The 27,769-nt window shown below is 54.0% G+C and overlaps 4 protein-coding genes across 4 annotated transcripts; 2 read left to right on the plus strand and 2 right to left on the minus strand.

The window, feature by feature from the left end:
* Positions 1 to 619: 619 nt before the first annotated feature.
* On the minus strand, positions 620 to 1,137 carry PLICBS_004074 (uncharacterized protein; the record flags this gene model as incomplete). Its single annotated transcript, XM_065600381.1, has 1 exon — positions 620 to 1,137. A coding segment is annotated over one exon (518 nt), but the record flags the coding sequence as incomplete, so codon positions are not given.
* Positions 1,138 to 15,634: 14,497 nt separating this feature from the next.
* Positions 15,635 to 15,883, plus strand: PLICBS_004075 (uncharacterized protein; the record flags this gene model as incomplete). The annotated part of the gene is made up of 1 exon (XM_065600382.1): positions 15,635 to 15,883. The coding sequence occupies one exon, from the start codon at positions 15,635 to 15,637 to the stop codon at positions 15,881 to 15,883; it is 249 nt and encodes an 82-aa protein (XP_065456454.1).
* Positions 15,884 to 19,047: 3,164 nt separating this feature from the next.
* On the minus strand, positions 19,048 to 20,382 carry PLICBS_004076 (uncharacterized protein; the record flags this gene model as incomplete). The annotated part of the gene is made up of 1 exon (XM_065600383.1): positions 19,048 to 20,382. The coding sequence occupies one exon, from the start codon at positions 20,380 to 20,382 to the stop codon at positions 19,048 to 19,050; it is 1,335 nt and encodes a 444-aa protein (XP_065456455.1).
* A 2,839-nt stretch (positions 20,383 to 23,221) lies between these two features.
* PLICBS_004077 (phosphate-sensing transcription factor) lies at positions 23,222 to 25,059 on the plus strand (the record flags this gene model as incomplete). The annotated part of the gene is made up of 3 exons (XM_065600384.1): positions 23,222 to 23,683; positions 23,745 to 24,810; positions 24,869 to 25,059. 3 exons carry the CDS (start codon positions 23,222 to 23,224, stop codon positions 25,057 to 25,059), a joined length of 1,719 nt encoding a protein of 572 aa, XP_065456456.1.
* Between the last annotated feature and the right edge of the window lie 2,710 nt (positions 25,060 to 27,769).

Genomic DNA, 27,769 nt, shown 5'->3' on the forward strand with positions numbered 1-27,769 from the left:
TCTGCCGTCCAGTCCTCCCTTTCAGTGGCTGCTAGAGGTCATTTCACTTTCAGGACGCTAGTCACGCTATGACTTGGTGGGGTGCCCGTTTCTACCACGCAGGACGTTATGGGGCCAGAGGATCTGCTTATGGATGTGCAGTCCAGTGCAGCAAGCTTCTGCCGCGTCCGAAGGCAGCCAGTTGTCCAGTTGGCAGGAGTTGCAACGAACAGTTACAAGAGCTCAAATCTTACCTCACTCCACACCCGTCAGAAACTCATCCCCGCCAAAGTCGGCCTTGATTATTCTCATTTCTGGAAGACATGGCCACCCGTAGCGGCGAGGGTGCGGGTGACGGCCTCGGTGTTGGCAGGAAGTAGACAATCGCCCGTCTATTCCTCAGCCACCCTCACTGCGGATGACGCCCGTGGCAGGCTACAAGCTGCGCTGCGTCAACCAGTGCCTTACGATATCTGTCGTTTCTTGTGAACGATGATAACTGGCTCGCGCGATTTGCCGCTGTGGCATCCTCGCAAAGCAGCCTAGCTCGACCAGGGAACTTTCGGTATTCGAAGTTTTCAGCTCGACTGTTGGACGGTTAGAGACCACCCATTTGACTTCGTCGGATAGAGTCAAGGACGCTGAGATAAGCTCGATCGGGTGAGGCGGGTCTTGTTCACGCTCGTCCAGAGCGTCGATCGCAAGGTATACCGGTGACAAATGAGGGTCTTGGAGCATGTTCTGGAAGGCTTCTGATAGAGCGAAGAATGCATTTGGGTCCGTGAAGAGCTCGGCACCTCGCTGCTCGTACTTCTGAAGCAAATGAGAGCTGACTTTTGGTTGCTGAATGACCAGCAGCCAAATTAAAGATCGCAGGATGGCCGTGGCGTTATTCAACGACCTGTTTGTGCCTTGACAGAAGAAAAACGAAAGCGTTGGTGCGAGGGCAGGGGACTGGCAGGAAAGCCCGCGAATGATGCCAATCATGAGCATCGTCTTCCCCGTGCCAGCGGGTCCGTTCACCCACAGCAGTCGACGCTGCGAGCGTTCATGTCCGTCCTCGTACCAGTTTGTAAACGCCGTATACTCGTCGGTCTGAAGAATCCATTCGTACGCATCCTCCAAGAGCTCATCTTTATTGTTCTGAATTCTCTGCATATCGTGATGTGGATCAACGACACAGAGATCTCTCCGGCAGGCTGCTTCCATATCATGTCCGCGAATGGCTTTCTGCTGAATGACACTCTCTTGCAGGGTCTGATGTATGTCTCCAAGAAGGCTCTCCATTCCTTCGGCACGATCCAGAAGTTGGCTTAGAGTGTTATGCCCACGGATTTTGTTGTACTGCTCCCAATCGGCCGGAGCGCTTCTTCAACGTTGTTGACAGTCTGCAGGTCGCCATCCCAATCGTCCAAATACGCAAGGCCTCGAAGAAAGATATACCCTTCGTGTCGGTAATAACAACAGACACTCTTCATCTAATACAGGAGAAGCGCCTTGTAAAGCGCGAAGACCTTCTCCTCAAGCTGCTGTAGGACCGCCGCGTGTGTCTCGTCCTTGGTTTTGCTGTTGTCTTCCAAGAGATGCTCAGTCAAAGCGCAATACCACTCCATTCTTGAGACGACGTGAGTAATGCCGGCAAGGTTGGATTTCGTTGCCTTCGCGGGATTTAAGAGGATCTAGCTCGAGAGTCAGCTGAAGCCAGTCGACGCAACGATTTTCCATACCTGCAGCCCAACGCAAACACCGGCCCACGGCAGAGCCGCCTGCGGTATGTTTCCGATGGCAGCGTCAATGATAGGTCTTATCCCTTGAATGAACTCTACAACATTACCTACTCCCCTCGTAACTCTCGATGAGGTGGCGATCTTCGTCTGTCCCGCTTCAATCAACTTCTTCAAGACACCCTGCCGCGTACCGGGATCATCCAATCCAACCACATCGCCAGCATCTGTATCATTTCCGGTGCCCAAAACCTTGCGAAGAGTCCGGACATACGATTCGACAAGCGATACTGTGCTAATATCTTCCTTGAGGCTGTCGTACGCACAATTCCACATCTTCTGCGATGTGGAAGTGGCGAGGGTTCGCTGCTCTCCGGATCCGGTCTCCTCAGTCTTCGGCGGTACGTCGGTTTGAGGGTCAACAGACAGCGGCAATGGCGGGCCGTGGGACGATGAGGATGGTAGGTTGGCTACAATCGGGCCTCGGCCCAGCGGAGTTGCTTGATGGTTGGAGGGAAGTTGGTTGGCAGAGTGAGACGGCTCTGTTGAATCGCTGGATGGCCCTGCGCTCTGTCGTCCGCGGTTGTACACAGCTTCTGCGGTACAGTCAGCCTCAGTCGGCGCGAAGCTCCTGGAGTCTCGACGGCGACGTACTAGTAGGCAGTGTGTCGCACTGCACGTGTGCATGACTAACTGACGACCGAGTAGAAGGTCCCCAGCGAATTGGGCAACAAAAGACTCTTGATTGTTCTATCTAACGATTGACTGTAGTCGGTATTTTATACCTGTGCCGATTGAGGCAGGCATCTGAGACACGACAGGCAGAAGCCAGGTTGCCTGAAGCTATCGCCACCGATAGTAGGCAGCAGTGCTGGTAACGGTCTACGTGAATGAGCGGCTTGATATTGACATAGGATCGTGATTGCCACGGCTGCATTGCCCGCTGAGACGGTCCTTCCTAGCCATTGGACTGGCAGAGCAGCAGCTTAGTCGTGCTGGCAATGTAGTGTTCAGTAGCAATGTGCCCTGCGGCACCGCGTACGTTCGGGAGGCTGGTGGAGCCATTACAGCGCGCAGCAGATGTGTTAAGGCGCGTTGGTTCAGACGAGCTGAGTCGATGACGCCACCAGTGACATGCATGCAGTGCAGCATTGCATAGACGTTTTGCCGCACAGAGCAACGTAATCCAGAAAGAGCACAAATCTGAATGCCTGCGTCCGGATGATCGTCCGCCGGCGATACCTAGATCTCAAGTTGAGCCATCCCTGTTGGCTGTGTGTTGGGTAGAACGTAGGCTACGGATGGATGGATGGATGGATTTTATTACGCCCGGAGGGGGGTTCCCTATAGGGCCTCAACGCTACCTAATTGACAATCTGGTTCGTTTGGTACGTGGCACCCCAAGCCCAACAGATGAATCATCGCACCACTTTTGTATGCCAACCTCGTCGTTCTTACTTCCATGACAGGCCTGCTTGAAGGCCAAGTTCTCCAAGTGTTCAGCATCCTATTCTCAGCAACTGAAGCACGGTCTGCGACAGCCGAGGCTGTTTTGTTAGTATATTCGCATGTTAAAGATCCACGCCCTGGGCGACGCCGGTCGATTCCAGCTTCTTCGTCGCCATTGCAAATCTGACCGTCGCATGCACGGCCTGCATGGACGGGTCCCATTTGTCATCATCCGATGCAGCTTTGCCTCCTAGAAAGAAGGACAAATTCCCAATGTTTGTTCGTGCGCACTTGAGCAAGATTTCCCGCTGTGCCGTCCATTCCTGCACCGGAAAAGAAAGTGCTCTACCGTCTCTGTCGCTCGTCCACAATCGCACAGATCCGAATCCGTTGCTCCTATCCTGCGGAGATAGCTGTTTAGTCGAACCATGCCGGTGCGGAGCTGCGCCAGCACATCTGATTCGTCCCTTTTCAGCGAGTCGTATATCGCACGGGTATGCCTGCCCGGCAGCGCCTTGTCGATTCGTTTCGAGTACCTTCCGACGCTTTCCGGTAGTTGTTCGCGCTCGCCCTTGGGCGAGAGCTAGCCGGAGCGTCGTCGTCCTCGTCTGGTACCAGGGCACTTCCGCCTCGCATCCCCTCTCCGTGGCTCGTTTCGCTGCGGCTTTGGCCAATTGCTGCGGCGCGAACTCTTCTTCACCGCCCGGTGCCCACATAAGCCTGACAGTACAGCCTCTCTTCTGAAGTCGTTTCATCTGACCATAGATCCAACTGATAGTGCACTCTCCAGATTGCTGCTGAGGTCGTCTGATCGCTGCCACTACCGATCGGTTACCTACCGCGATTGTCACATCCTGGGCGACAAGGCTTGGTGGTACAGATCTGAGCGCTGTTGCTACCGCTTCTAGCTCTGCCGTGTACGGATTATGTTCGCTTCCAGGTCCGATGGTGAAGTAAAAAGTGGCCAGAGTGTGCCATGCTGCCAAGCGTTGTGTCGCAAACGACGCCTCCCATGCCGACAACCTCGTTCCTCTGCGACGCCGCGGTTGCTATCAGGATGTTCTGTACGTCATGCGGCGTCTGGACCCCTTCGGGGTCGTCCTCACCAAACAAAGGGATACGGTCCGTCCACGGCCGTAATGCATACTCGTTAATGACTTCCATTCGCTACGTGGACACTTTAGCCACCATCGCGGCAAGGCTTTGCATTGGCGAGAGGTACCGCTTGCTCGCTTTGTTCCTGAGTCCTGCCAGCGGATGCGTCTGCAGCAGCGTCCGCAGGTTTGCGCAGAGTCTCGTCGCAGCCTGCTTATGCCGTTCTCCAACTCCGCGGATGCCGGCCTCGGCCTCGGCCACAGCGTTTGCCACGCTCTGGAACGCTCCTGTGATGGCCTGCGCGCCAATTCGCTGCGCTTTGTTTAGCCAGCCAGATTCTTTCGCCCGACGCGTGCATCCAGACATTCGACGCATAGTCCATCGCCGGGGCGACCGTTGCCATGAACTGTCTCGCAACCCTCGGTGAGAGTAGCTTCAGCCTCCTCAAGCCCATGGTAGCGGTAAGCCCCTTCTCAGCAGCTCTGGCCATGTGTTTCTGGTACCGCAGGCCGTCGTCCATGATCAACCCCAAGTTTTTGCGCTGGCTTTGGGTTTGACTTCCTTGCCCCTGATCCAGAACGGCACGTCACTTTTCCGCGCGGCGCGGCACGTGAAGTGGACGATCGTCGTCTTGTCCACGTCAAAGGTCGCGCCACTGCGCTTCTCCCAATCGAGTGCTTCATCAATGATCGACTGAATGCCTGCCCGGTTCGCTTCCGCGGTCCGGCCGGTCACCCAAGCCGAGTAATCGTCAATAAATGCGATTGGTCCGCCTGCTGCCTTAATTCTCCGCTGCACCAGGTCAGCGTTGAAGAACAAGAACAGCACCGGCGACAATGGTGACCCCGGTGGGAGGCCAGCCTGTGGTAAGTCGCACAGTTCCGACGTGTGCCCGTTCACGACAATCGCGGCCGTCCTACCAGAGCAGAAGGCGTCGACCCATCTGGCCACCTGGTCTGGTATCCCTCTGGCTTTCATCCTTTGCAGCAATCGTTCCTTGCACACTCCGTTGTACGCGCCTTTGGCGTCGAAGCTGATCAGGCTTAGCACTTTCCGGGCTCTCCATGCCTTGTAAATTTGCTCTTGCAAGAGGAGGAGAGCTTCTTCGGCCAACCCGCGTCTTGACTGCTCATGCGGACGACGCAAAGCACCAGAGCACCCGTTCTACTGCAGGAAAGTACCGCAACGGCTCCGGATGAGGCTTGCCTGCCTCACCGGCCGAAGCGATTCGTCGTGCAGTAGGCAAGGGCTTCAAAGCCTTCGTCGAGATGACGTCGGAAAGCTCCTTCTTGCAAAGGATCTGCCCACGCCATTAAGCGACTGCCACATTCTTTCGTTCTCTTCTTTGTTTTTGTTTTGTGTATTTTCAATTGCTGGTCGCGGTCATAACCCTAAGAGTATCATATCTCTATTGATCAATAGCGGTATCGAGGTCGATATGAGTTGCGAGCCGAGTGAGTTTCACGGAAGCTGAGCATGCGACTGGGCTGTCGGTCTATCTCGGCGCGAAGGTCGTCCTTGGACTCTCTCCTACGGTTGTCGAAGAGGCATTCCAAACCGGCCTCTTGACATCTTTCGCAGGGGTCTTCGCCATCACACTACATTGTGTCGGGGTCAGCACAGTAACCGAGTGAGAAAGGGAGGGGCGGGTAAGTGAAGATAGCATATGACGGCTGTGCTGCGGCGCAAATACAGAGAACGACCACCAGGAATACACGTTGACGCGCTCGGCAAGGAGCCGCCAGGTCGGGAATGGGCTACATATGCTCTGGCTACAATTACACACTCACCTTGGCCCTTTTCTTTCGGCATCTCTGGCAGGCCATGCGGACCTGGTGCCGGCGCGGCATGGTGCTTTCAGTTGTCCTCCCTGTGGGCAGCGAAGATGTGGGTATTCACTATGTAGCTGCCACAGCTATGCGTGTCTCCGAGTTGACGGTCCATGGGGCAGACGTCATGTGTGCCGCTCAGCGCGTAATTTCTCGATAGACTTGTGACGGATAGGAGGCGACATGAGGACGCTGTGAGGTCATGGATTTTATGTGTCTTGTTCGTGTCCTGGCTGCGCGCAAGCCTGTCGCTCTGAATTGCTCTGGGTCTTCTGGCTGCCCCCAACATGTGACGACGGGCGATGGAGGGGAAGACGCGGCGCCAGCTTCTGAACTTCCGGGTGGCACAGGGGCTGTGGTGTGATCCATGATACCCCGGTGCCAGCCTACAACTGACACCACTCGCGTTGAGTTCATGGCGAACCCCGCGAGACCCTAGCAGGTACTGGCAAGTCCAGGTACGAGCTGGGGTCCGTCCCCTGGGCTCCCATCCCGTAGGCCCCTAAGGTACTTCATCGTTTCAGTGCAGGTGCATGTCAAAGTCGCAAAAGCGGCGTGATTTGTTTCTGACGAAGCCCGTTACGATAAAAATGATGAGACAACTACTCCAATCCAGGGGACTGATTTGGACCTAATTTGGGTTGCCGATACAAAGGTGACTTCCGCAATATTACGACAGAGATATCTGTTGTGTGCTGTCGTTACGATGGAAAGCGTTCGCAGTCACGACGTCGAGAGCTTCTCATCCGGAAAGGGATGGAGCGCCACTAGTATATTCGCCACGATGCATTGCTTCCTTCCTCAATCTTCTTGCATAGCATGGGTGCGGGTCGCTCCTGTCACGTCCGACTCTTCGAACCCAACTCGCGGCAGAAATCCTCCGTCGGCTACAAACAGATCGTATTGCCCGGTTTACACCAGGATCTCCATGGTGCTGTTGTTCTTCTGCGTGGCCAATTGTGTCTGGCAGTTGCTGCATTGCCAGCGTGTCTTTGCCCACCAATACTTGCGACCCGGAAGTGGCCACCATAAGATGTCCATGAATGTCTGCATGGCCTCACTACGGCCTCGCACAAGAGTTAGGACAGTCTCGCCACATCTGGGACACTCAATCCACTGTGGTTCCGGTCGCAACTCGCGAAGCTGGACAATTCGTTTTGCGTCGCTGGCGGGTAAGGGACTGCTTCCGCCCGAGGTTGCTGAAATTTGACGCGAAGAAAAGGAACTAAGCGGGTGTGAGCACCTCCGACGTCAATATACGGCCTGAGTCTTATATACTTCTGCTTGGCTTCGTTCATGGTGTATCGAGTTCAACGTAATATTGGCGTCGTTGTTTTGGCTTGGACGGATACTTTTAGGCATATTGACTAAACGCGTGCTATGGAACGGATCTAAGAGTCACTTTATATTTCCATCACATTCGAGCACAAGGGGTATGTACTCTGTCCTCGAATGCCCTTCTGTTCCTAGAGGCGGTCACGCTACCTCTGGTGCTCTGCTACTTCCCAGCTCCCAGCTTAAAGACCCGCAACGCCGGTGGCGTGCTGTAGCTTCTGTCGCTACATGTCGTCAGGGTCGGACGCTGCGGCGCCACTGAATCTGCGGTAGGCGGCTTGTTTGATCATGTGTGCCGAACACAAGGCACCGAAGCAGGCTTCGCGGTGCTCCGCCCCATGTCAGCCAGCAATTTTGCCATATGTGGCTGGCCATTCGACGGGAGCCGCTTGTCAATGTCTGTGTGGCGCAAGTATGCGCCGGCGCACCAAAAAGCACCGCTGATCCCCAGGGGCGGTAGCCATTTGGGATGTCCTTCTGCTACTGCGCGGGAAAATCCGGATGGTTGCGAAACCGTTGGCGGAATCGGACGCAGGGCATTGTCAACGGGTCCTGTCTCGGGCTCGTCAATGCAGTCGTATCGGTTTCCTAAAACGGCAAGGGAAATGGCCAAGGCCCAAGGCTCGGTTGGCACTTGGCGGCCGCCCACGTATTAGCTGGCTGGTCAATGTCTCAGCCACAAGGGGCACCACCACGACTCCGGGTGGAGAGCATACCACCCTTCAGGGCGGGACCTGTCAACTGTCTACGTCTGACCATCAGACAGCATCTGCCGCGGCCACAAAATGATGCACGCACCGCGTCGCCAATGGTTAACCAGAGCGTATAGTCATGGGGCTTATGGCGACGCAATCAAGGCTTTCGCCTCAGGGCAGACTGCCAGTGCCACGCAACAGGGTGGGGAAATCGCCCTGCAGTGAGTGGTGAGGGAAGCGCCGAGACAAGACGGCCCTTGGACACGTATACCTCTGCGTCGGCAAGGCCTCCATGTGCCGTCAGACTCGTGCTACCCGTCTTTCACTCCGATACGAAATACGCCAGCAGTACCGAGATCTTGAGTGATATCGATTTAAATTCGACCGCTTGTCACCACGGCGGTCGTGGCCTGTTGTTGGCTCGTCTAGTTGTCCTCTCGACTCGATCCATGGCGACTTTACACACTTCAATTAGGCCACAATGGCGGAAGTGGCGTCGACTGTGGACGAACGCCGGGACCCATTCCACCAACGAACCGGACCAGCAGATGCGCTGCCACGGCGATTCGGGTGTTCCAATCGATAACGACGCAAACGAATCGAATCTATCGCCATGCTCGACACACAATCAGAAGAGAAAGGAGCAGCTGAAGTACCGATGGACCATCATTCTTAGCCTATGCTTGCCTTTGAGCCTTTCTAGTCTGGATATGACCATTGTTGCCAGTGCTCTGCCATGGATAGCTGCCGACTTCAACCAGGTTCACCAGATGAACTGGATTATTTCCGCGTTTAACTTGACTTCCGCTGCATTCATACCCCTATGGGGGCAAGCACCGGAGCTTTTCGGCCGCTACTGGAGCATTCAGGCCTGCATGACACTCATCATTATTGGGAGTGCTTTTAACACCAGCGCCCCGATCGATGCATTCCCACTTCTGATAGTAGGTCGCGCCATTCAGGGCTTGGGCAGTGCAGGCATGGAGATAGTTATTCGAGCCATCGTGGCGGATAGGGTGTCTCTGGAAGAAGATGCGAAGACTTGGTCGATTTTTTCCATTGTCAGCGGTATCTCTTACGCGATCGGTCCAATCCTCGGAGGTATGCACCTCCTGCGTGCCACCAAAGCGTGTCACTACGAGAACTGACATGTCTTAGGATATTTGTCCAAGGCTAACTGGAGATGGTGCTTTGGTATCAATCTGCCACTCGGTGTGATTAGCATCCTGGTCGTCTTCATCTTTCTTCGGCAAAGGCTCGTCGGGCCACAGCCAATTCCAGGATTGGACGATACAACCCACACCGAAAGGAACAACCTTCGGAAGTTCATCAAAAGATGCCAAACGGTAGAATTCGGAGGCCAGGTGCTGTCGGTACTCGGGCTTGGGTTGCTCATTCTTGGTTTCACCTGGGCGGGTGCAACTTATAGATGGAACAGTCTGGCAGTCCTTCTACCACTTTCCCTAGGCGTTGCAACGGTGGCTGTATTCCTCACATGGGAATACTTCATGTCTAGCGGGCGTGCTCTTGCAAAGAGGTTCCCTCACAAGCGACCTATCATTTCCTGGGAAGTGTTTACGACAAAAGATATTGGACTCTTGTTTTATCTGTCTTTCTCAAGCGGTATGGCCATCTTCTCAGTAAGTTATATCCTTTTCATGACGAAGACTACACACTCACAGCCCATGCCGGTTCTTTACTTCTGTAACCTCTACTTCACCATTGTGAAGCAGCCAGGTCCAGACGACGCAGGGAAGCAGCTTCTTTTTCTCATTCCAGGAATCGGCGGTAAGCGAAACCATCCTGTGTTTTTCCTTGGCTGATCTGGTTTCCAAAATGGACAGTCGGTGTCATGGCGGCGTCTGTCATGTGCACAAAGACTCCTCGTCAGACGTGGCATCCTCTAGCACTCGGCGCTGTGTTCGAAGCTCTGGGAATCGCCCTTCTAGCGTGGGCATTCTGGATGGAGAATGATAGTGTGGGTTATGCTATGATGTCAATGATAGGACTCGGAACGGGGCTACGCCTCATGCCTGGTACCTCACACCGCGTTGCCTGCCTTACCACATGGAACACTAACTGCTGCAGTTTCGTTGCATGCAATGGCCTACTTCCCTCAAAGAAAGTCATCCATTATCTCACTTGTGGAGCTTTCGAATCCACTGGGTGGTGCTATCGGACTGACGATCATGACTACTGTGTTTAATAATGTTGTTGGAGTTGACAGTGCCAGTGATCTACTCCAGCGCCTCAATACTTCGCTTGAGGCGAGCGATACCAATTTAGCTAAGAAGGCCAAGGTATGGTCATCCGAATTCCGATTCCTGTCTACTAGTAACATGGCGCTCCAGAAAGGAATCGTCGCGGCGTATATTGGCATCTTGCCGTTCACGGTCCTGGTGAGTTTTATAACTCCTGACTTGACTTCCTCGGATTCGTAAAATACTAACTGGTGCAGCAAGTGCGTCATCTTGTCTTGCTTCCTCGGAAACGTTTATATCGACAGAAGGACTCAAGAAGGAGGTGAAAAGGTTATCTACCGTGGAAAATATCTATTGGCACGACTTCGTGGAGCGGATACTAAGGCAATAGCAAGGGAGGCGGTAGTGTTCGAGAATGCTAGAGTAGACTCTGTTAGATCACCTGCGTCTATAGTCGCCGGGTCGGAGCCTGGGGCGTAGCCGACTGGCGTCCTTTCATATCCGGACGTGAATGGCCAGCGTTCACGATCGCGCCAACCATGACACTACCAGATGCTCGACAGATGTTATACTATTTATCACATGATAGTGGACCGCCTGGCTTGGGGCTGCTGCTCTGCTGGCCGCCCGTATAACTCAGTAACACAGTAAAATTATCGTGATCTGCAACGGCCGCAGTTGGGACAGCACGTTGAGGTTCTTTTCTCTCTTTCAATTTCCCAGAAGGCGAAGGAGATGTGAGGTAATTGACTAACCTCGAACTTGTGAAAACACGAGGCGGTCGGCTGTCTGGCGTAAAGTCGCGGTCAGAATTAACTTTCGGCGCTACCTTGATCCGACGAAAAGGGCCGGCGGAAGCTATTGGCAGTGCACGACGGGGTGATCGAGCGAATGACAGAAGCGGCCGACGCATGCTGCGCCCCGGTGGTTGAGATGGCGGATCAATACGACCTGTACGAGCTACCTTCACCAGAAGAAGACACGTTGAATCCGCCCGCCTCGCTCCATCTCAGTCCTCTGTCATTCTGGTCACATCAGGACTTTCAAAACACGGAGCCGGTCGTTCACAACGTCAGAGCTAGCCATAACACTAGGTGCGATTCCATTTGATCTAGCTTCCTGCTCTGGTAAATACTTTGGTGTCGGCTCGGATAAGAGTTCAATGCCGGACAGGAAGCAGTGTTGGGAGTGCCTCCAGCGGCGCCTCGTGTGCGACCGTACCCAACCACGATGCTCTAAGTGCTTTGCACGGGGCGTGCCGTGTCCCGGATATGGCCAGAAGCCTCTGAGATGGATTACGCCCGGGAGGGCAAGATCCAAACGGAGCGACGTGTGCGCTGATAAGCCCTGCGTGAAGGAGAGCCAACTTCAGGATAAGAGTCAGAAGAAACGCCAGATGGCCGTACCAGTACCCATTGACGTGTTGGATGAAATGACCTCATTATTCGATGCTATTCAATATTGTAGGTGCTCTCAAATGCGATATCTGATGACAGTTGCCCAAGCTCATTCCCTGTTAGACAACGAGCGAATAAGTCCCGAATTGCTGGCGGCGAACATATGCGGCCCCCAAAACCCTTCTATATTCCTCACTTTACCATTCACACTCTCCCAAGTTCTGTCAAAAAGGTACTCGTCTCTTCTGCCCTCGCCCATAGAATCCTGCAGAGCAGCAAGGAACGTTCGGGGGATGACAGGGCAATTCTCTCGAACAGGCTTCAGAAGCATCGTGGCGCTGCCATTCGGGCTCTTGTGGATGCAATCCGTCAACCTATGACCCGAACAAGCGATAGTGTGATGCTATCCGTGTTGGCGTTTTCCCTTTTTGAGGTAGGATTGTTGGCTGGTATCGACTCACAACTGCTTGCTAATCGAAACTTACCAGATCCAACTGTCCCTGTCAACCAACTGGCGCCAGCACGTTGACGGCGCTGCGATCATCATCCAAGAGCGAGGTGGCTTGCCCAACCTTGACATATCGCAGCCAGTTTTGCGAAATTTTCTGCGGTATTTTGTTCTGTAAGGTTTAAGTGGCCATGAGCAAGCACGGATGTGGACAGTTCTGAAAGCGTAGACGTGATCGGTAGCACGACTGCCCCGTCCGTGGGGACGAAACGCGCCCTCCGGAACCTCGAAATTGTTCATCACCTGCCTGTTCTCTTTCAGAGTGGGCTGCAAACCTGCATTCCGTGTCCCACAGAGTTGTTGCGCATCATCATTCATATTAACGCCCAGCGAAACCGGTACCAGGAAAAGGGATGTGCCGTTGCAGCCGCTCTCACGGATCGTCTTCGACCCTCAGTCGGTCTGCAGCTTTTGCAACGGGTAAAACAGTTCTCGCCTCAAATCTGGGCAGCGGAGATCAAAATGGCAGCCGTGGACCCGGAAAATAGGCGAGCAGCAACACTTGCCGACCAGGTTGCCGACAATCCCATTCCGAGACGAGTTGCATCGTGGGACTGGCAGCGCGTGGCCAGTGTATACCAGGCGGCTGTGGCCCTCTATTGCATCTCGTCTCTCCTTGGCACAGAGGTAGCCAAGAGCATGGGATCGGTCGCTGCCACGACACATGATGAAACCCACGCTTGGCTGACTGCCATGCGTCTCAACTACTGCTCCACGCTGATGGATGACTTGGTGATTCTTGCGGCTGACTCCAAGTGTCAGCTGCGTAAACTAGTTATGTGGCCGTTTGTCATGGCGGGTATCGAGACAGACCCATTGAATGAGGTCTCCAAGGATTTCATTAAGGGCGAACTGGGATGGCTTAGCCACAACCTCGGTACTGCATCGCCAATCATCGCACGGCAGTTTCTGGAGCGACTTTGGGCGTTTCGGCTGCCGTGGCACCAGCAAGGTGATCGGATGTGGGAAGATCTATTCGACAGGCCATATATCTTCGCGCTTTGATCGCCGAAGGCAGCCCTAATCCTAAGCGCTGGCTAGTGTAGGCTTGGCCACAAGCTCGTGGAGCTTACGACATCATCAGACGAAGATAACGATAGGCGTTTAATTATACGGAAAGTTCCGCAAGAACATGGCACTGCCAGGAAGAGGTGGAAATAACATGTCTACTTATATGCCTCTTCCTCACGTAGCAGCACTGTTCACGCGGTGTCATAGCCAATACCACTGCAAATTGGACGCCTCCTGAAAACTGACGACAGGTGGGCGTACTCATGGTGCCGGCTGGCTGTAGACATAAGACTGCTTATTCTGTCAACCTATTCTTTCTTTTGTTACTACATTGTGAAGCCACTGTTCAACAACTGGTGGTGACGCCCTGCTAGCAGGCTCCCGTACTACGACGGGTAGTGGTTTTTGTTACAGTGGTATATCATTCCAATTGACGGCCTCTTGGGAACAGTGGTAATGTCACAGACACTTGTAGTTCGCTGGGGGTGCTGTGATGTCACAACAAGTGGGGTAGGCTTTGTGGCTCAGTCGTCGAACATCAGACACCAATCGCTTGGGTCGTATCAACCGGGTGCCGACCATGACGCGAGCACCGCTGATAAGTCACCTGGGATGTGGCTACGGGACCCCAAGGACGAATAAATATAAACCGTAATGTAGCATTTTTATGGGGGGGATCAACATTAACGGGCCAAACAATAAGAGCAACACTGAGCAGCACAGGCATCGACTGCCTGCTGGCCATCCGACAATGTCCGCGGCTCAGCAGAGAATATACTTCTTTGACAGACCATTCTTCAAATCATCCTATGGCATCACACCAGATGGCGCTGATGCGGGGTTAAGACAACATGTCCGCGTCCAACATTCTGCTTCTCAACCTGCTCTCTGCCTCCATGATGGTCCAGATGATTCATCTCCCATTCTCGCCGTGGCATACATCATCGGTTCGAGATCCGACTTCAAAATTGGCCTGGGTGATCCCACAAGCGCCAATACAGTACTGTGGGAAGACATGAGTCAAATCGGCCATAGCAACAGTCGTTATACTTGGTCTGCACTAGTCGGAGGGACACGGGAGCCCTATATATGGAAGAGAACACGGAGCCAAACGCCTAACGGTGTGACCGTTCGAACTTTTGCGTCACGGAACTGGAAACTGGTGGATGGGTCTAATGACGTTGTCGTGTGTTCAGCACCCATGCACCACGTGGTAAATGTGGCGTGCTTCAGATTAACAAGAATTTTGGGGGAGGTTTCGATGTAATGGTCATCATTACAATACTGGCTTTACTGGAACGGCTTCGCCGAATGTAATATAGGTACGGTGGCCATAGTATCGGGAGCAACCCACGTCATTGTAGCTTCGGTGATAATCATGATCTAGGTCAGTCGCCGCCGACATTGCAGTACTTCTTTGTAGGTTATGAAGTTTGTTTTCTTTCTCATAGTCAACATAACAATGTCTCCCTTCCAGTCATGTACGAAACCATCCCATGCTCTCCTAGCCTTGATACACCGGGAGAACGAAAACTACAGGGTATGGATGAGCGGCGATGCCACGCTGCCCTCGAACCCTATCTCCAGTCTTCGACGTAGTGGCGCTCGATCTGGCGGGGTTAGTTGTTGTTGGCCATTGTGAGCAGCAATGATCCAACTTGGTCATTCGCAGTCCTTCGTCAAGGGAAAAAGTTGTATGGATCCTGGGCCCGACCATGTAAGCAAAGCGATGCATCGTGATTGTTGAAAGTCCTGCGCTAGTCAATCAAGGCACTGAAGCGGGAGCTTGCCGTGGCTGGGAGGCAATGGTTGCGGGGCAACGACGGTGATCGGCAGCCAAGAGGTTGCTTGAAATGCCGCTGGTTTATCGGTCGAATGCGTGGGTAGCGCAGCCGGCTTCAACGTGCGCCTCTGAGCAAGTCGAGTCTAATGGGTGCTTCGCCGCCAAGCCCCTGCCGCCAAGACCACCTAGTGGCCGACAGCAACGTCATTCACTCTGGCTTAAAACAAGGGCCAGGTGCTCCAACCTCTCTGTTGCTAAATCTCCAAATAATTCGGCAATCTCAAACCGGTGCCAGAAACATCGATACCCTTCCACCACTATGCGCCCTCAAATTATTTCCCTACTGCCCCTAATGGGGCAAACTCTTGCCATCTTGCAGCCTAATCATACCACATGTGCGGGCGTCTCGGTCTACAACCCTGGCAACTTCTTCACTACGACCGGACCGTGGAGTTTGATGTCCCACGCTGGCGGAAGCCTGTACATTGCCGGTACGTGCCCATGAGCCCGACAACATTTTGACCCACGGAGTATATACTTAGGCCATGCAGGCATGCGAGGCATCGACCCCGCCACCAACGCTTTGGCCCCTGTCGGCCTCCCACGTGTGCGTCAGGCATATAGAAACATGGCTGCGCTCGCCGAGATGGTTGACGTTGACCTCGAGAACTGCGTCCGGATTGTCGTCTACACAACAGATATGTATAGGTACCGCCCGATGTGCAATCAGATACAGATCGAGCTGTGGGGGGGTGATCCCAATACTTACCCACCCCGCACGATTGTCGAGGTGGACCGTCTGAACGACGATGACATTGTGGAAGTCGAGGGCACGTTCCACGCGCCTCATCTGGGCCAGGGCGAGAAGAAATGCTGAGATGTGATCGATTCAGCCCTAGCCTGGTAATAACCACATCAAATTGGATATCTATATCCATGGACGCTTTCATGAACCGTTTCATTGCTCTCGCAGTTGTTGGGATCGTATTCATTCGCAACGTCCTCGGTGTAATCTCTCCAGCAGCTGTGGTACCGGCCTTGGTATCTATCGGGCTGCAGAACTTCTTCATTGTGGTAGCGGGGACTGCAACACTAGTGCTACTGATCCCTGCCGTTGTGGTGTTTTGGGATGGGATCTTCTGACCTTCATGGCCGTCGGGGGTCAGGGGGTTATAACAGAGGGGGGAGGTGACGTTATCTCTTGGAAATTGCTAGCCAGTCTTCATGTGTATCTGGATAAACAATTCACGCGTGTAAGAAAAACGGACCTGACACGGGGGACCGGGTACGGATGACGTGGCGCCCAATGTCACGGGAAGAGAAAGCTGATCGGCCACGACAATTTAGCTGATCCTCTCTGAGTGTGGCTTGGCAGTGTCCCGCTGGAAATTTGATGTGGGCCCTCTTGTTCTGCACCATGTTGTGAAACTGCGCTAGCAGTCGACACTGCTACGAAGAGTCTCCCGTTCCGCCTGCCGAATTTTGTCTCCCATGGACTTGACGTTCTCATAATGCTTTTGTTCTCACGCTTAACTGCATGTTTCCAGACGTCCACATCGCAAAACTGTCCTATGTCTTGTCTTTCATAAGTGTTCCAAATTTGAATTAACCTGCAATTACGACCTCTTGAAGTGAGTCGCCATGACAAAACGGCATGAGTCAGGCGGGGGATTCAAGGTCATTCTTCTTGGTGACCGTAACGTGGGAAAGGTTGGGATGCCCTTTGCTCAGGCAAATGGTATGACCACAGTGCTCACTACTTGCCAGACGCGCCTCGCGGAGTGGTGCCAGTCCGAGGTTTACGCTGAGGAGTACTCGGCTACTCATGACCCAGCCGTGTATCGTTTGTTGATGAACACGGTAATTCACCATATTGTGACCTATCCGGCGGCGGAACCCTGACCACAACTGTCTTGGTAGAACCGTGGCCCCATTCATTTCGACGTGTGGGATCTGCCGGGCGAAGTCAACTCTATTGACATTTGGAGGAAACACGTCGATGACGCGGATGCCGCGATCTTGATGTTTGACCTACAAAACCCATCAACCCTTGACAGCATCCCTCTATGGTATGGTATGGTAGTCATATCGATGAAAATTTAGTGGCTGTCTTTCCTTAACTGACACATTCCTAGACAAGCTCCCCACAGCCATCGGGACCTTTCCTGTTGCCCTATGTGGCAACAAAGTAGACCTCCCCTTCCGGAGACTTGGGCCAGCGTCAATTACTTTCCATCGAGAAAAGGGCCTCCAGTACAACGATATTTCTATTAAAACAGGCTATAATCCGATCAAACCATTTTTGTTCCTGGCAAGACGAATCATGAATGACACATCGGTGGTCAGAATCCCCTCCCTCAAATGAGGGTCAAATACTCACATGGCGAGACTGCAGGAACTGGAACAAGAGAAAGCTGAATTCGCGGAGGATCAACTTGGTCGCACCCCAGCAGTCCGACCTACTTCGGCTCCGGTCCATCAAGCTCTTGCGACCCCGCAAGGAAGCGGTCTGCAGTTCCAACACCGAAGTGATACTGGAGACGTGCCGGCCAGCGAACCGCCAAAAGCTTCCCATGTAGACGATGACTCACAACCTTCGACCCAACGAGAAGAGTTTGGCTCACCAGTTTGTCTTCCCCCGGAAACTGCCGCAGATTCCGATATTCAGCGACGTCTCAAACGGATGGTCTCAACCCTCCAGCAACATCCGCACATACGAGTTACGGAAGCAAGACTGGGTCCACCTACGCCACAGCATGAGTTGGACCAGGCAAGAGAATACGCTAATGGTATTCTACCTGATGGCGTTGAGGAGTTCTACTCCCAAGTAGGCTCGTTTACTCTCGAATGGGAGCACATGTCTCCTGAGATGACCACGGGCGATCTGCCATCAACGGGTCACATCCAAATTCTCCCCATCACCACAACTTTCGGTGACAACTGGCGCGGTATCACCTGGTTCCCTCTACCGGATCATATTAAACCACGACGTGATGATGAATGGAGGTTTACGTATCGCGGAGTATTGCCATTTGACTTCTTCATTCCTGAAGCTTGCATGTGTTTCATCCAGGCACCAGATGGGACCCTGGAGGACCATATTGCTTACCACCACTTCGGAAATAAATTCCATAGAACACGGTATACGTTTAGGGATTACATTGAGCGACTTATCGCTTCATACGGGTTCTGGTACTGGGGAGAGACTCTCTGCTCAGAGAGCAGATTCAGCGCCCAAGTGCTCTCTTTCCGAGACAACATGCCCCGGATCTTCGAGGGATATGAGGACGGGCTTTTCCAGCCATAGTGGCTCTCGGGCGATACTTGCAGAACACTAGGGTATCAGGCAGACAATGGTACAATCATATCTAACCTTCTGAACGGGAAAAAGGACAGAGAAAGAACGAAAGAGATGCTCTTCAACTTTCACGACGCTTCCTAAGCACCGGTTGAACCACAGAGAGTGGGGAAGGAATGGATAGTCACATTTCCATCATGTCCTCTCGGACGGATCCTAGAGGTACCTAAGGTTCTCTACTACATGGGTAGTAACTCAGGCTTAGCGAGTACAAACCGATTTATAAGAGCATTTGAAGAAGCTTCCAGGACTTTCTTATTTAATACTTAGATTAACTACTAAAGATCTAGCCATCTACTCTTAGGTAACGGCTATAGAATGCATCTCTCTCTAACGACTTTTGACCACCCGTGCTCTATCCGCTCACCTCTGCTTACCTCTAGGCAAGGTTGGCACGGGTGATCATGGTAGGCTCCTTACTGGTCACGTAACAAGGAACCCTACTCGACTGCCTGGCCGACTAGGGTGCCTATCCCGTGCCATCCACATACTAATGACGTTCATACCTGATGTCAGGCGTCGTTGGCCTGTTACACCTGTGTTGAGCCGGCGGCCAATGCTTGTACGCCACGCGGCGGCGACTGGTAGCTCCGCTGTGTATGGCATGGTGCTTGCCATTAGGGGGTGAGGAGGTAACTGCATGGGGCGACAGCCTGGTGTATAATATACTACAAATTCAACACTTATAGCTCTTCCCCGTTCCTGACTTGGCGAATATCGCGAACAATCTCCTGGGCAACACGCTCGCCGGACTGTATGGCGCCTTCAATGTATCCAGGATGGTCTGTCGAAGTCTCTGTCCCTGCCCAGTGCAAATTGCCGATCGGCTCATGAGGCATCGGCAGAATACCCTCCGTAGACCCAGTGACTGGGAATGCCATGTAGCCGCCACCACAGTGCTCGTCCAAATGCCACGCCTTGTCGTGCCAATCTACAGGCTGAAGCACACGGCGACCCAGATGTGGCACGAGTCGAGACAACAGGAAGTCCCGTTGTTCGCCAGCGCTCAGGTTGTTGAGCTGGTGCGCAGGAGAACCAGGAACTAGAATGCACAGATGCCCCGGCCCCCCAGGTGAGGTAGAGTCAAAGACGCCGAACGCGGGGTCGTCAAGCACCAAGATCTCCGCGCCCAATCCATCGCGCCAAAAGGGTTCCTCGTAGATGGCGAAGGCTTTATAGACGATGCCCATGCGGGTGTTTCGTTGGAGCGCCCGACGTTCGGCGGGCAATGCAGGCTCGAACTTGATATTCTTCCACATCGGCGGCGGCACAGTCACGATGACCTTGCTGGCGTGGAACTGTCGCCCTGACGCCGTGCCGACCTTGACTCCCTCGCTTTCATCCTGCGACACACTCGTCACAATCGTGTCGGTTAAGACCTCGCGGGAGAGCTCCCCGGCTAGCATAGAAGTGGCGATGCCCGTGGATTCCACAATCAGGCTGTCTTGCGCCCCGCCCGCGGTGCTCGTCATATCTATCAAGCCGCCGCATAGGGGAATCGTTTTGGCGTAGCTGTACATGGAGAAGTTGGCCAAGTCGGCGGTGGACGTGACGGCGACGAGCAGCTGGAGGAGTTGGCGCGCCAGCTGCGTCGGGGCCATGGTTTCAATGGCCTTATCCACCGTAAGCGCGACCCACCGTCGCGGAACATAGACCTTGCTCATGACTTCGACGATGGCGAGATATAACAGCGAGACGAGTGCCGACGGGGAAAAGATGGACACGGTGCGACGGTCGCGGACAATCAGCGGCAAGCCACGCGTGAGTGTCTTGTACATGGTACCGCCGGCTCTTTCGATCAGAGCAGTGAGGCGGCGATGACCGTGCCCGATCCATTGGCCTCTGAGGTCAATATGCAAGCCGAGCCTGGTGGTGGTCGATTTGGCGCGGCCGCCGATGGTTGGGCATGCCTCGAGCACGATGACGTCGATGCCCTCACGCTGTAGTTCGGAGGCGGCCGTGAGGCCCGATACGCCAGCGCCAATCACAATCACCTCTGCACGGGTGTCCTGAGCCATGGCGTGAGGAGAGGCCTGCGGCTTGAGGATGCGATGGGTAGTGTCCACGGCGATGAGAATGCGAGAAGGTGTCTCACGAGCTGTGCCGCAGACATCATCTGGGAGCGGCGACGAAAGGAATTATAAACTTCCCTCGTCGTGCAACGCTGGTGGGGCCACGAAGAATGTGCAACAGCCAGTCGTTCCCTGCCCGCTCGGCCCGGAGCCGGTAGTCCCCATTTCCCCAGCCGCTCCAGGTCCGCTGCGGGTCCGCTGCAGCGCCGCCCCCGGTCGCAGAGTCCTGCCCGAACCGGGTTCCGCGGGCCCAATGGAGACAGCTACCGGTATGGCAGCTGAAGGATATGGACCCCCTCGAGAGTCAGCGCATCAGGCGCCGGTAACAGCAGAGATGGCGGCTTGCACGCGAATCAATTCATTTAGCCGAATACGGGGGAGACTTGAAGTTTTCCTCGTCTCTCAACCTGCCAGCTCTATATCCTGTTGGACGGCCCACCCTGCCGGGTTTGGACACCATCTCGGCACAGCGGAAACGACGGGGCGAGGGATTGAGCCCAGTGCGGCTGCCATTCTTGCAGCCGCGTCTGGGTGTCCAGGGTCTACGGCTCGGCGCAAAGAACCTTCAATTGACCGTTACAAAGTGTTGTTGTATGCACGTCTATCGGGCTAATGGTGCAACCCACTGCATCTACACGCTGGGCGCTGGGTATCAATATGTCCTGTTGGGGCGTCCGGGACCACGGTTGATCAGGCGCTGGGCAATGTTGGGTGTTCAAGAGAATATAATTGTGGGTTGCAAACATTAGAGTCTCGCATCTGCTTGTGTCCCATCCCAATAAAAACAACAGAAGTGGTTCGCGAGAATGACATAAATGGCACCCGATTTATTGGCCCCCCACCGAGCGTGCTCTCACAACATCGGCCTATTTGCCGCTGTTATCGACACCTCAGAATAACAGCACGGCACATTGCCGGACCATAAGCAACGCTTGTTATGCCAAAACCGTATACTCGACAACATCAATTTTCGAAAGCAGTCATCTAAGGCTCACATGCACCATTCAGCCACGTTCTCTCGCAAAGGTTGAGGCCTTTCGAATTGACAGGAGTTGCTAGGTTTAGTACAGCGTATATTGGGGCAAGAGGAGGCCCCAGACTCTCGTCGATAATGTCCCTGCAGTAGGGCATGCTACTGTCCTAAACGGCCAGAAGCTTTGGCCATATGCTGGTGCTCGAGGCCCTGCAGCCTCTGATGTGCCTCATGAAGTTGCTCTTGGAGAAATAAGATGCGGTCAATAGCAGATCGCACTATGTCGGCCTTTGTTCTCCCTGGGACCGAAGGAGCCGTCTCATGTGCTCCTTCAGCTCCTATGGTGCTGGACCTCGGGCACGGCCTTTCTGAGATGGTAGTTGACAGCGCCTCCAATGCAGCCACAAGCTGTTTCCGACGCTCCCGCTCTGCCTCCTTGTTTTGTGACCGTTTCTTAGCCTCCCAATTTGGTTTCGATAATACGTGCTCTGCGTAGGCGATTGTCATCAATATTGTGTGCCCGACCTCCCCCATCGAGTCCTGAGATGACCTACGAATGTGATCCCCTGGACTCTCGGATGTATCGGACAACTTTGGGAGGATAGGCCTCATACTAGTTGATCGGGGCTAAAGTCGAGCGTTGTCCAATGCGACCACAGGCTGACCTCGAGGTATAGTAGTCGCCTGTTCTCGTGCTTGTGTCGCGATCACTCCGACACCTTTCTCTCGGGCGACAGTGAGCAGACGGTGAATTCCAAGGGGCGATCTCGTCGCATTGATCATCAAAGTGGGTGCGTATCCTGTTCAGGCGTGTTTCGGCGACAAAGGTGTTGCAAAACAAGCTGCGGGAATACCAAGAGGCTTTAAGGCGTAGGGCTTTCAACAGAAAACCCCCGGTGACACCCGCACTGGGATGTCGCCAAGCCGTCAAGCCAGGAAATCAGGCCGTAAAACCTCCAATTTGACACATGGTTGCAACAGCCGAGGAGACTTTCCGTACGTAGTCATTCTGTACAGCAGGAGCTGATCATTCGTGGATGGCCCTTTACCTGCTCATGCTCGCAGTTCCTCAATGTGGCTGCTCCTTGGCACGCAGGGCCTGCAACCATTCACCGCGCTCCAAGCAGGAACGTGCTCTCAAGGCCGCATACGGGCAAACCCCACGTGGGAATCGAGGTCTCGCGACTAAAAAATGCCCAGCAGACTGCCAAGAGCTGGCACCGCATGTCAAGGCTGCCAGTGCTACGCACGTGAAGATAGTGCTGCGTTGATTGGGTGGGTCCAGGGGCCTCCCGCTGCTGTGGCCCTTGGCGCGCTAACAATATGCTTGGCATTAAGGTTGATTCAACGCCGCTGTTGCGTCTGCTGCGACAGCCGCCGTCAAAGGCGAGCAGAATCACAGGCACATGGATGGACCTGGGGCCATGGCTGCTGGCTGACATTCGTGTCCTGACAGCCCATCAAGCTAATGCCAACCCCTGCACGGCTAGCCTCATGAGCACACCGATGAGCTCTTGTTGCCACGAGTAGGAAAACGCCGTACGCCACGACGCGCCGCTTCCAGAGCCATCACTCCGGATGGCCTGCGCCTGCAACCCACCATTTGCTCGCCGAGGTCACAGCCGGGCCTTTTCAGGTATAAAGGCTTTCTTCTTAAGTTTTCAGTCTTCTCCTCACCTCCTTCTCTCCTCCTGTTGCAAAATTCGTGTTATTGGGCCCTGTCGCCGCGCTCACCCCTGTTCGACAATCAACCCTGCGAGACAGCTTCAGCGACAAGAAAGCGAGTTGCTCCGCGCAAGGGGTATCGCCGCAATGCCTCTGCACCAGTTCGACTACCTCCTTGCCGTTGGCACCATCTTCGCGTTCCTCGACGCGTGGAACATCGGTGCCAACGATGTCGCAAACTCGTGGGCCAGCTCCGTCTCCTCGCGCTCTATTTCCTATCTGCAAGCCATGCTGGGCGCCTCTGTCATGGAATTTGGCGGCGCACTCGGAGTTGGTGGCCGTGTAGCCGATACTATCCGCACGAAGATTGTCGACATCAAGGCTTTCGACGAGCAGCCGGCTCTTCTGATGCTTGGCATGGTCTGTGCCGTCATGGCTTCCGCAAGCTACCTGACTATCGCTACCCGCTTTGGCATGCCTGTCTCGACTACGCACTCCATTCTCGGTGGTGTGCTTGGTATGGGTATCGGGGCCCTTGGTGGTGGAGGTGTTACATGGGTTGGCTACAAGAAGGATGGTAGCGTCGACATCAAGCAAGGCGTCGTTCAGGTCAGTGTTTCGTTGGCGTACTCTGCCTCGACCGAAGCCGTTTAGCTAATCTCTGCTATAGGTCTTCCTTGCCTGGATTATTGCGCCAGTCTTATCTGGTGCTTTTGCGGCCATCATCTTCCTCCTCACTAAATACGGCGTTCTGCTCCGGTCTAACCCTACTATGAAGGGTCTCATGCTCATCCCGATATACTTCTGGGTTACTGCCTCGCTTATTGTTATGCTTCTTATTTGGAAAGGTGGTGACTATGAGGTCAAGTTAACAGACGCGCAAATCCCCGGCGTCATCGTCGCCACAGGCGCCGCCTGGGGCCTGCTTATGGCCATCTTCCTAGTGCCGTGGGTATACCGCGTCGTCATCAAAGAGGACTGGCAGCTACGTGCCTGGCACATCTTCCAGGGCCCACTACTGCTACGTCGTGGTGAGGTGCCTCCCCCTCCCGCTGATTTCAAGGGTGTGGTCCGCAACTTTTACGAAGGCCACTTGACACGCGAGGAGCTCGATGCCCGCCGTGCCCGTGCAGCAGCGAGCCCCACAGAGGATATCGAGGGCCAGCACGAGAAGAAGGTTGTAGGATCTGAGACTTCGATCCCCGAATCGGAGGACTCTGCTCCCAAACACAAGTCTCTCGTTGGCCCCAAACCTGATGGCCCTTGGTACTCGGGTCGGTACATGTGGTGGTTCGCCAAGTGGGTTGTCCTGCGCGGTGTGGACCAGGACATAGTCAGCTCTCAGAGCCAAAAGTCCGTCATTGCGGGAGACGTCGAGGAGATCCACGCCCGCGCCCGCCACTACGACAATCGCACCGAGTTTCTATACACTTTCCTGCAGGTCATGACGGCTTCAGCTGCTTCCTTCACTCACGGCGCCAACGATGTCGCCAACGCTGTCGGTCCCTATGCTACTATCTACCAGATATGGCAGAGTGGCAAGATACCTGGCAAAAAGGCAAATGTGCCGCTTTGGGTCCTTGCCTTTGGTGGTGCAGGTATTGTCGTTGGCCTTTGGACGTATGGCTACCATATTATGCGCAACCTCGGCAACCGCGTAACACTTATGTCGCCCTCGCGTGGCTTCTCTATGGAGTTGGGATCTGTTATCACAGTCATTATGGCTACTCGTCTTGGTAAGTTCGCCACACAATTTTTCCATCTAATTTGCATTGCGCTGACTCTAGATTACAGAGCTTCCTGTGTCCACCACTCAGTGCATTACTGGCGCGATTGTCGGAGTTGGTCTCTGCAATGGTGACTGGCGTGCCATAAACTGGCGCATGGTTGCGTGGATTTACCTCGGTTGGGTCATCACTGTGCCTGTTGCAGGACTCATTTCTGGTATTCTCATGGGCTTTATCACGTATTCACCCCACTGGTAAGGCGACGGATCGTTTCGGCTTGCTTCAGCCCGACGGCTGCCAACGGGCTTCTTGTTCCGTTTGTATAAAGTAGTTGGGCGTGAATGGGAATGTCTCGATAGCATATGTTCAATTTGTGACAGCCAAAGCGAGGCTCTGACGTGTGACCACGGTCTGTGCCTCTTTTGCACCCTGATCTTCGTGCCTTGAGCTCAACATTCAGCTTCTCATGCAACTCATCTTTATACGAGTCGATCGACATTTCTTGCAGGACACCGGAGCACCGTATTCAAGCTCTAGCAAGGCACTGGCGACCGCAGTCAGAAGCATGGTTATAAGGCCAGGGTTGAAAATCGTCTCCAGCAGTTGGTAAACCATTTCCACATGACACTAGACTTGTTTCTTGAAGTAGGGTTTTCCAAGGGCATAGATGTTCAAGCCCTTGTTATGAGCCCGTCTCCGAGGCTATCGTTGTAGCGGTTGTACCGTCCGCCCTCGGAGTCTGCAAATGCACGCGGGGCGAGCTGCTGCTCTTGATGTATCCCAGCCGAAAACGGGGAGCATGGTTACGCTGCTGCCAGTCTGGGTTGCTTGGCCCGGTACTGGAGAGGCCAATCTTGTAACTCAATAGTTGCAAGAATGGTCGTAGTGTCGCTAACGATGCCGCGGAAATGCCTATGCCGGGCTCGACGGTGCTCCAAATGGCGACGTCACTCGTGGCGTCTGCCGGTTCACGGTGAGCTTGGCAAAGGTCGGGTATGTTCCTACGAGGACTGACTTACACAAAAAGTCCTCACCATCCAAAAGCGTAGGGATAAAGGTGGATCGGAAGATTGTTGCGCTACTACCGCTGCGACGAGGTCAATACTTCGCTGCAACTAGTCCCAGCAGTTGGGTCCGTGAGTTGTGAACTTACACAGCGGCGAAGCTCAGGATAGCGACGACCAGGAGTTTTGTCTTCCGCGGCATTTTGAGAGACCACACAATAAATCCCGGCATGATGCCGAAAATCCAATCCGCGGTACAGTTCAAACATGATGCCGTGTAGGTCATTACGATGATGGGTCCTTCCGGCAGACAGTTATTTGGTGCTCTGGGGTTTATTTGCCAGAAGGCAGAAACTGGCGAGCATTGGAATACAACCATGAAAAAGTATGCGAGGCCGAAGACAATGGTTAATACCATCGAGATCCGAAGAATCCATATGTGTTTGAGATCGACAGCGACGCGCAGGAGGAAGAACCCAACGGATATTTTAAGCAGACAGGTGCAGAAGATATATAGCAACTCGCACGCAAACCACCACTGGAGATGTTAATTACTTGGTTTAGCCAACACATGGACGGGGCTTGTTACCATGAGCGCCTTTCTGTTGCTGCTGAGATCCAAGGCAGCCCGGTGTTTGCCCGTCCCGTGAGCAACACCAAGAAGTTGAGTCGTTAGGTACATCAAAAATAAGACCTGGCGCACGATTAGCCACATTTTGAACGCGGCTATTGGAGTAGGGTGTAGTGAATGAACGTGCCCAAGTCACAAACATTGTGTAGTCGTCTATGCCGAAAGACCGTATTATCCACCCTCGACAGTAAATGCGAAGCCCGATGACGATGGTGGTGAGGACCATAAAGGCGACATTGACGGCAACGATTTGGCCACTTCGGTCCTCCATTACCATACGCGGGATATTTTGTGTCAATGTTGGCCAATCTCGCGGAGAATGATAGGGGGCATCGTTTGTACAAAGGATCCCGCTGATTCATGTGTGCAACATCTAAAGGGAGTGAAAAATGCAAAATAAGTAGCAAAGTTGGAACCCAGCCCTGACGACGCCGAAGCCACAGAGGCGCACTCCCTGGTGAAGTTAGCCGACGGATGCAGGCAACCTCGAATGGCGCACGGACGTACCTTTGCCGTACCTCTGCGTCTCCATTGTTATGGAAACCCTTATGCTGTCATGGCGCCCCATGTTTCACCAGTACCGGCCAAGTTTGATGATCCCGATTATCCATCATCCACAGGAAGAAGTGGCGTCTACGGGACACAGCAATGCAGTATGGCTTTATCCGCCTACCGCGGCAAACGAATTGTACTCGGTGGGCGTCATCAGCACAATGCGCTCGCTGCTGGTTCCGCGAAAGTCAAGCTGGCGGCGCCAAGGAACGCCACTGGATGCCCGAGCGAGAGGCGGAAGCATTGGGATTGATCTTCCAACCTGCCGAACGATCGGTTAACTGCAGAAGGCGCGGGGATACTTGAGTCAATTAGCGGCGGTATGATCCCCGGACAGAGCTTTGAGGGACAGGCAGATACCTGTATTAGAATTGCGGCCCCCACCACACAAAAACACCAAACTTGACGGATTGCATTTCAGGTGCATTTACCCGGCTGCAGGGTGCCGCATTGCCGTCAACTTCAAGAAACGGTCCGTGCGACAGGTTCCAGGAGGCTTGCAAGCCCAAACCAGGAGGCCTCAAAGCCCAAGTCCCGTCGTAAGATTCGGCTACGTATATTTGCGCGGTGCCGGGGTCACCGCACCGCTCGTGTGTCCCGCCTTGCGAGCTGGCGCTGGGAACACGCGCGTTCCAGCCGCTGCAAACGCGCTGCAGAAACAGCAGTGTCGCACTCGGATAATATCGTGAGCGCTCAATTGCCATCGGCGCCCGCCTTTGCTGGTCGACCTTGCGCAGCGCCTCGTGAGAGACCCATCCACGTATGGTGCTAAAGAGTGGTC

Source organism: Purpureocillium lilacinum (genome assembly GCF_023168085.1).
Source record: "Purpureocillium lilacinum CBS 284.36 DNA, scaffold_3, whole genome shotgun sequence".
In the NCBI taxonomy this organism is placed as follows: Eukaryota; Fungi; Ascomycota; class Sordariomycetes; order Hypocreales; family Ophiocordycipitaceae; genus Purpureocillium; species Purpureocillium lilacinum.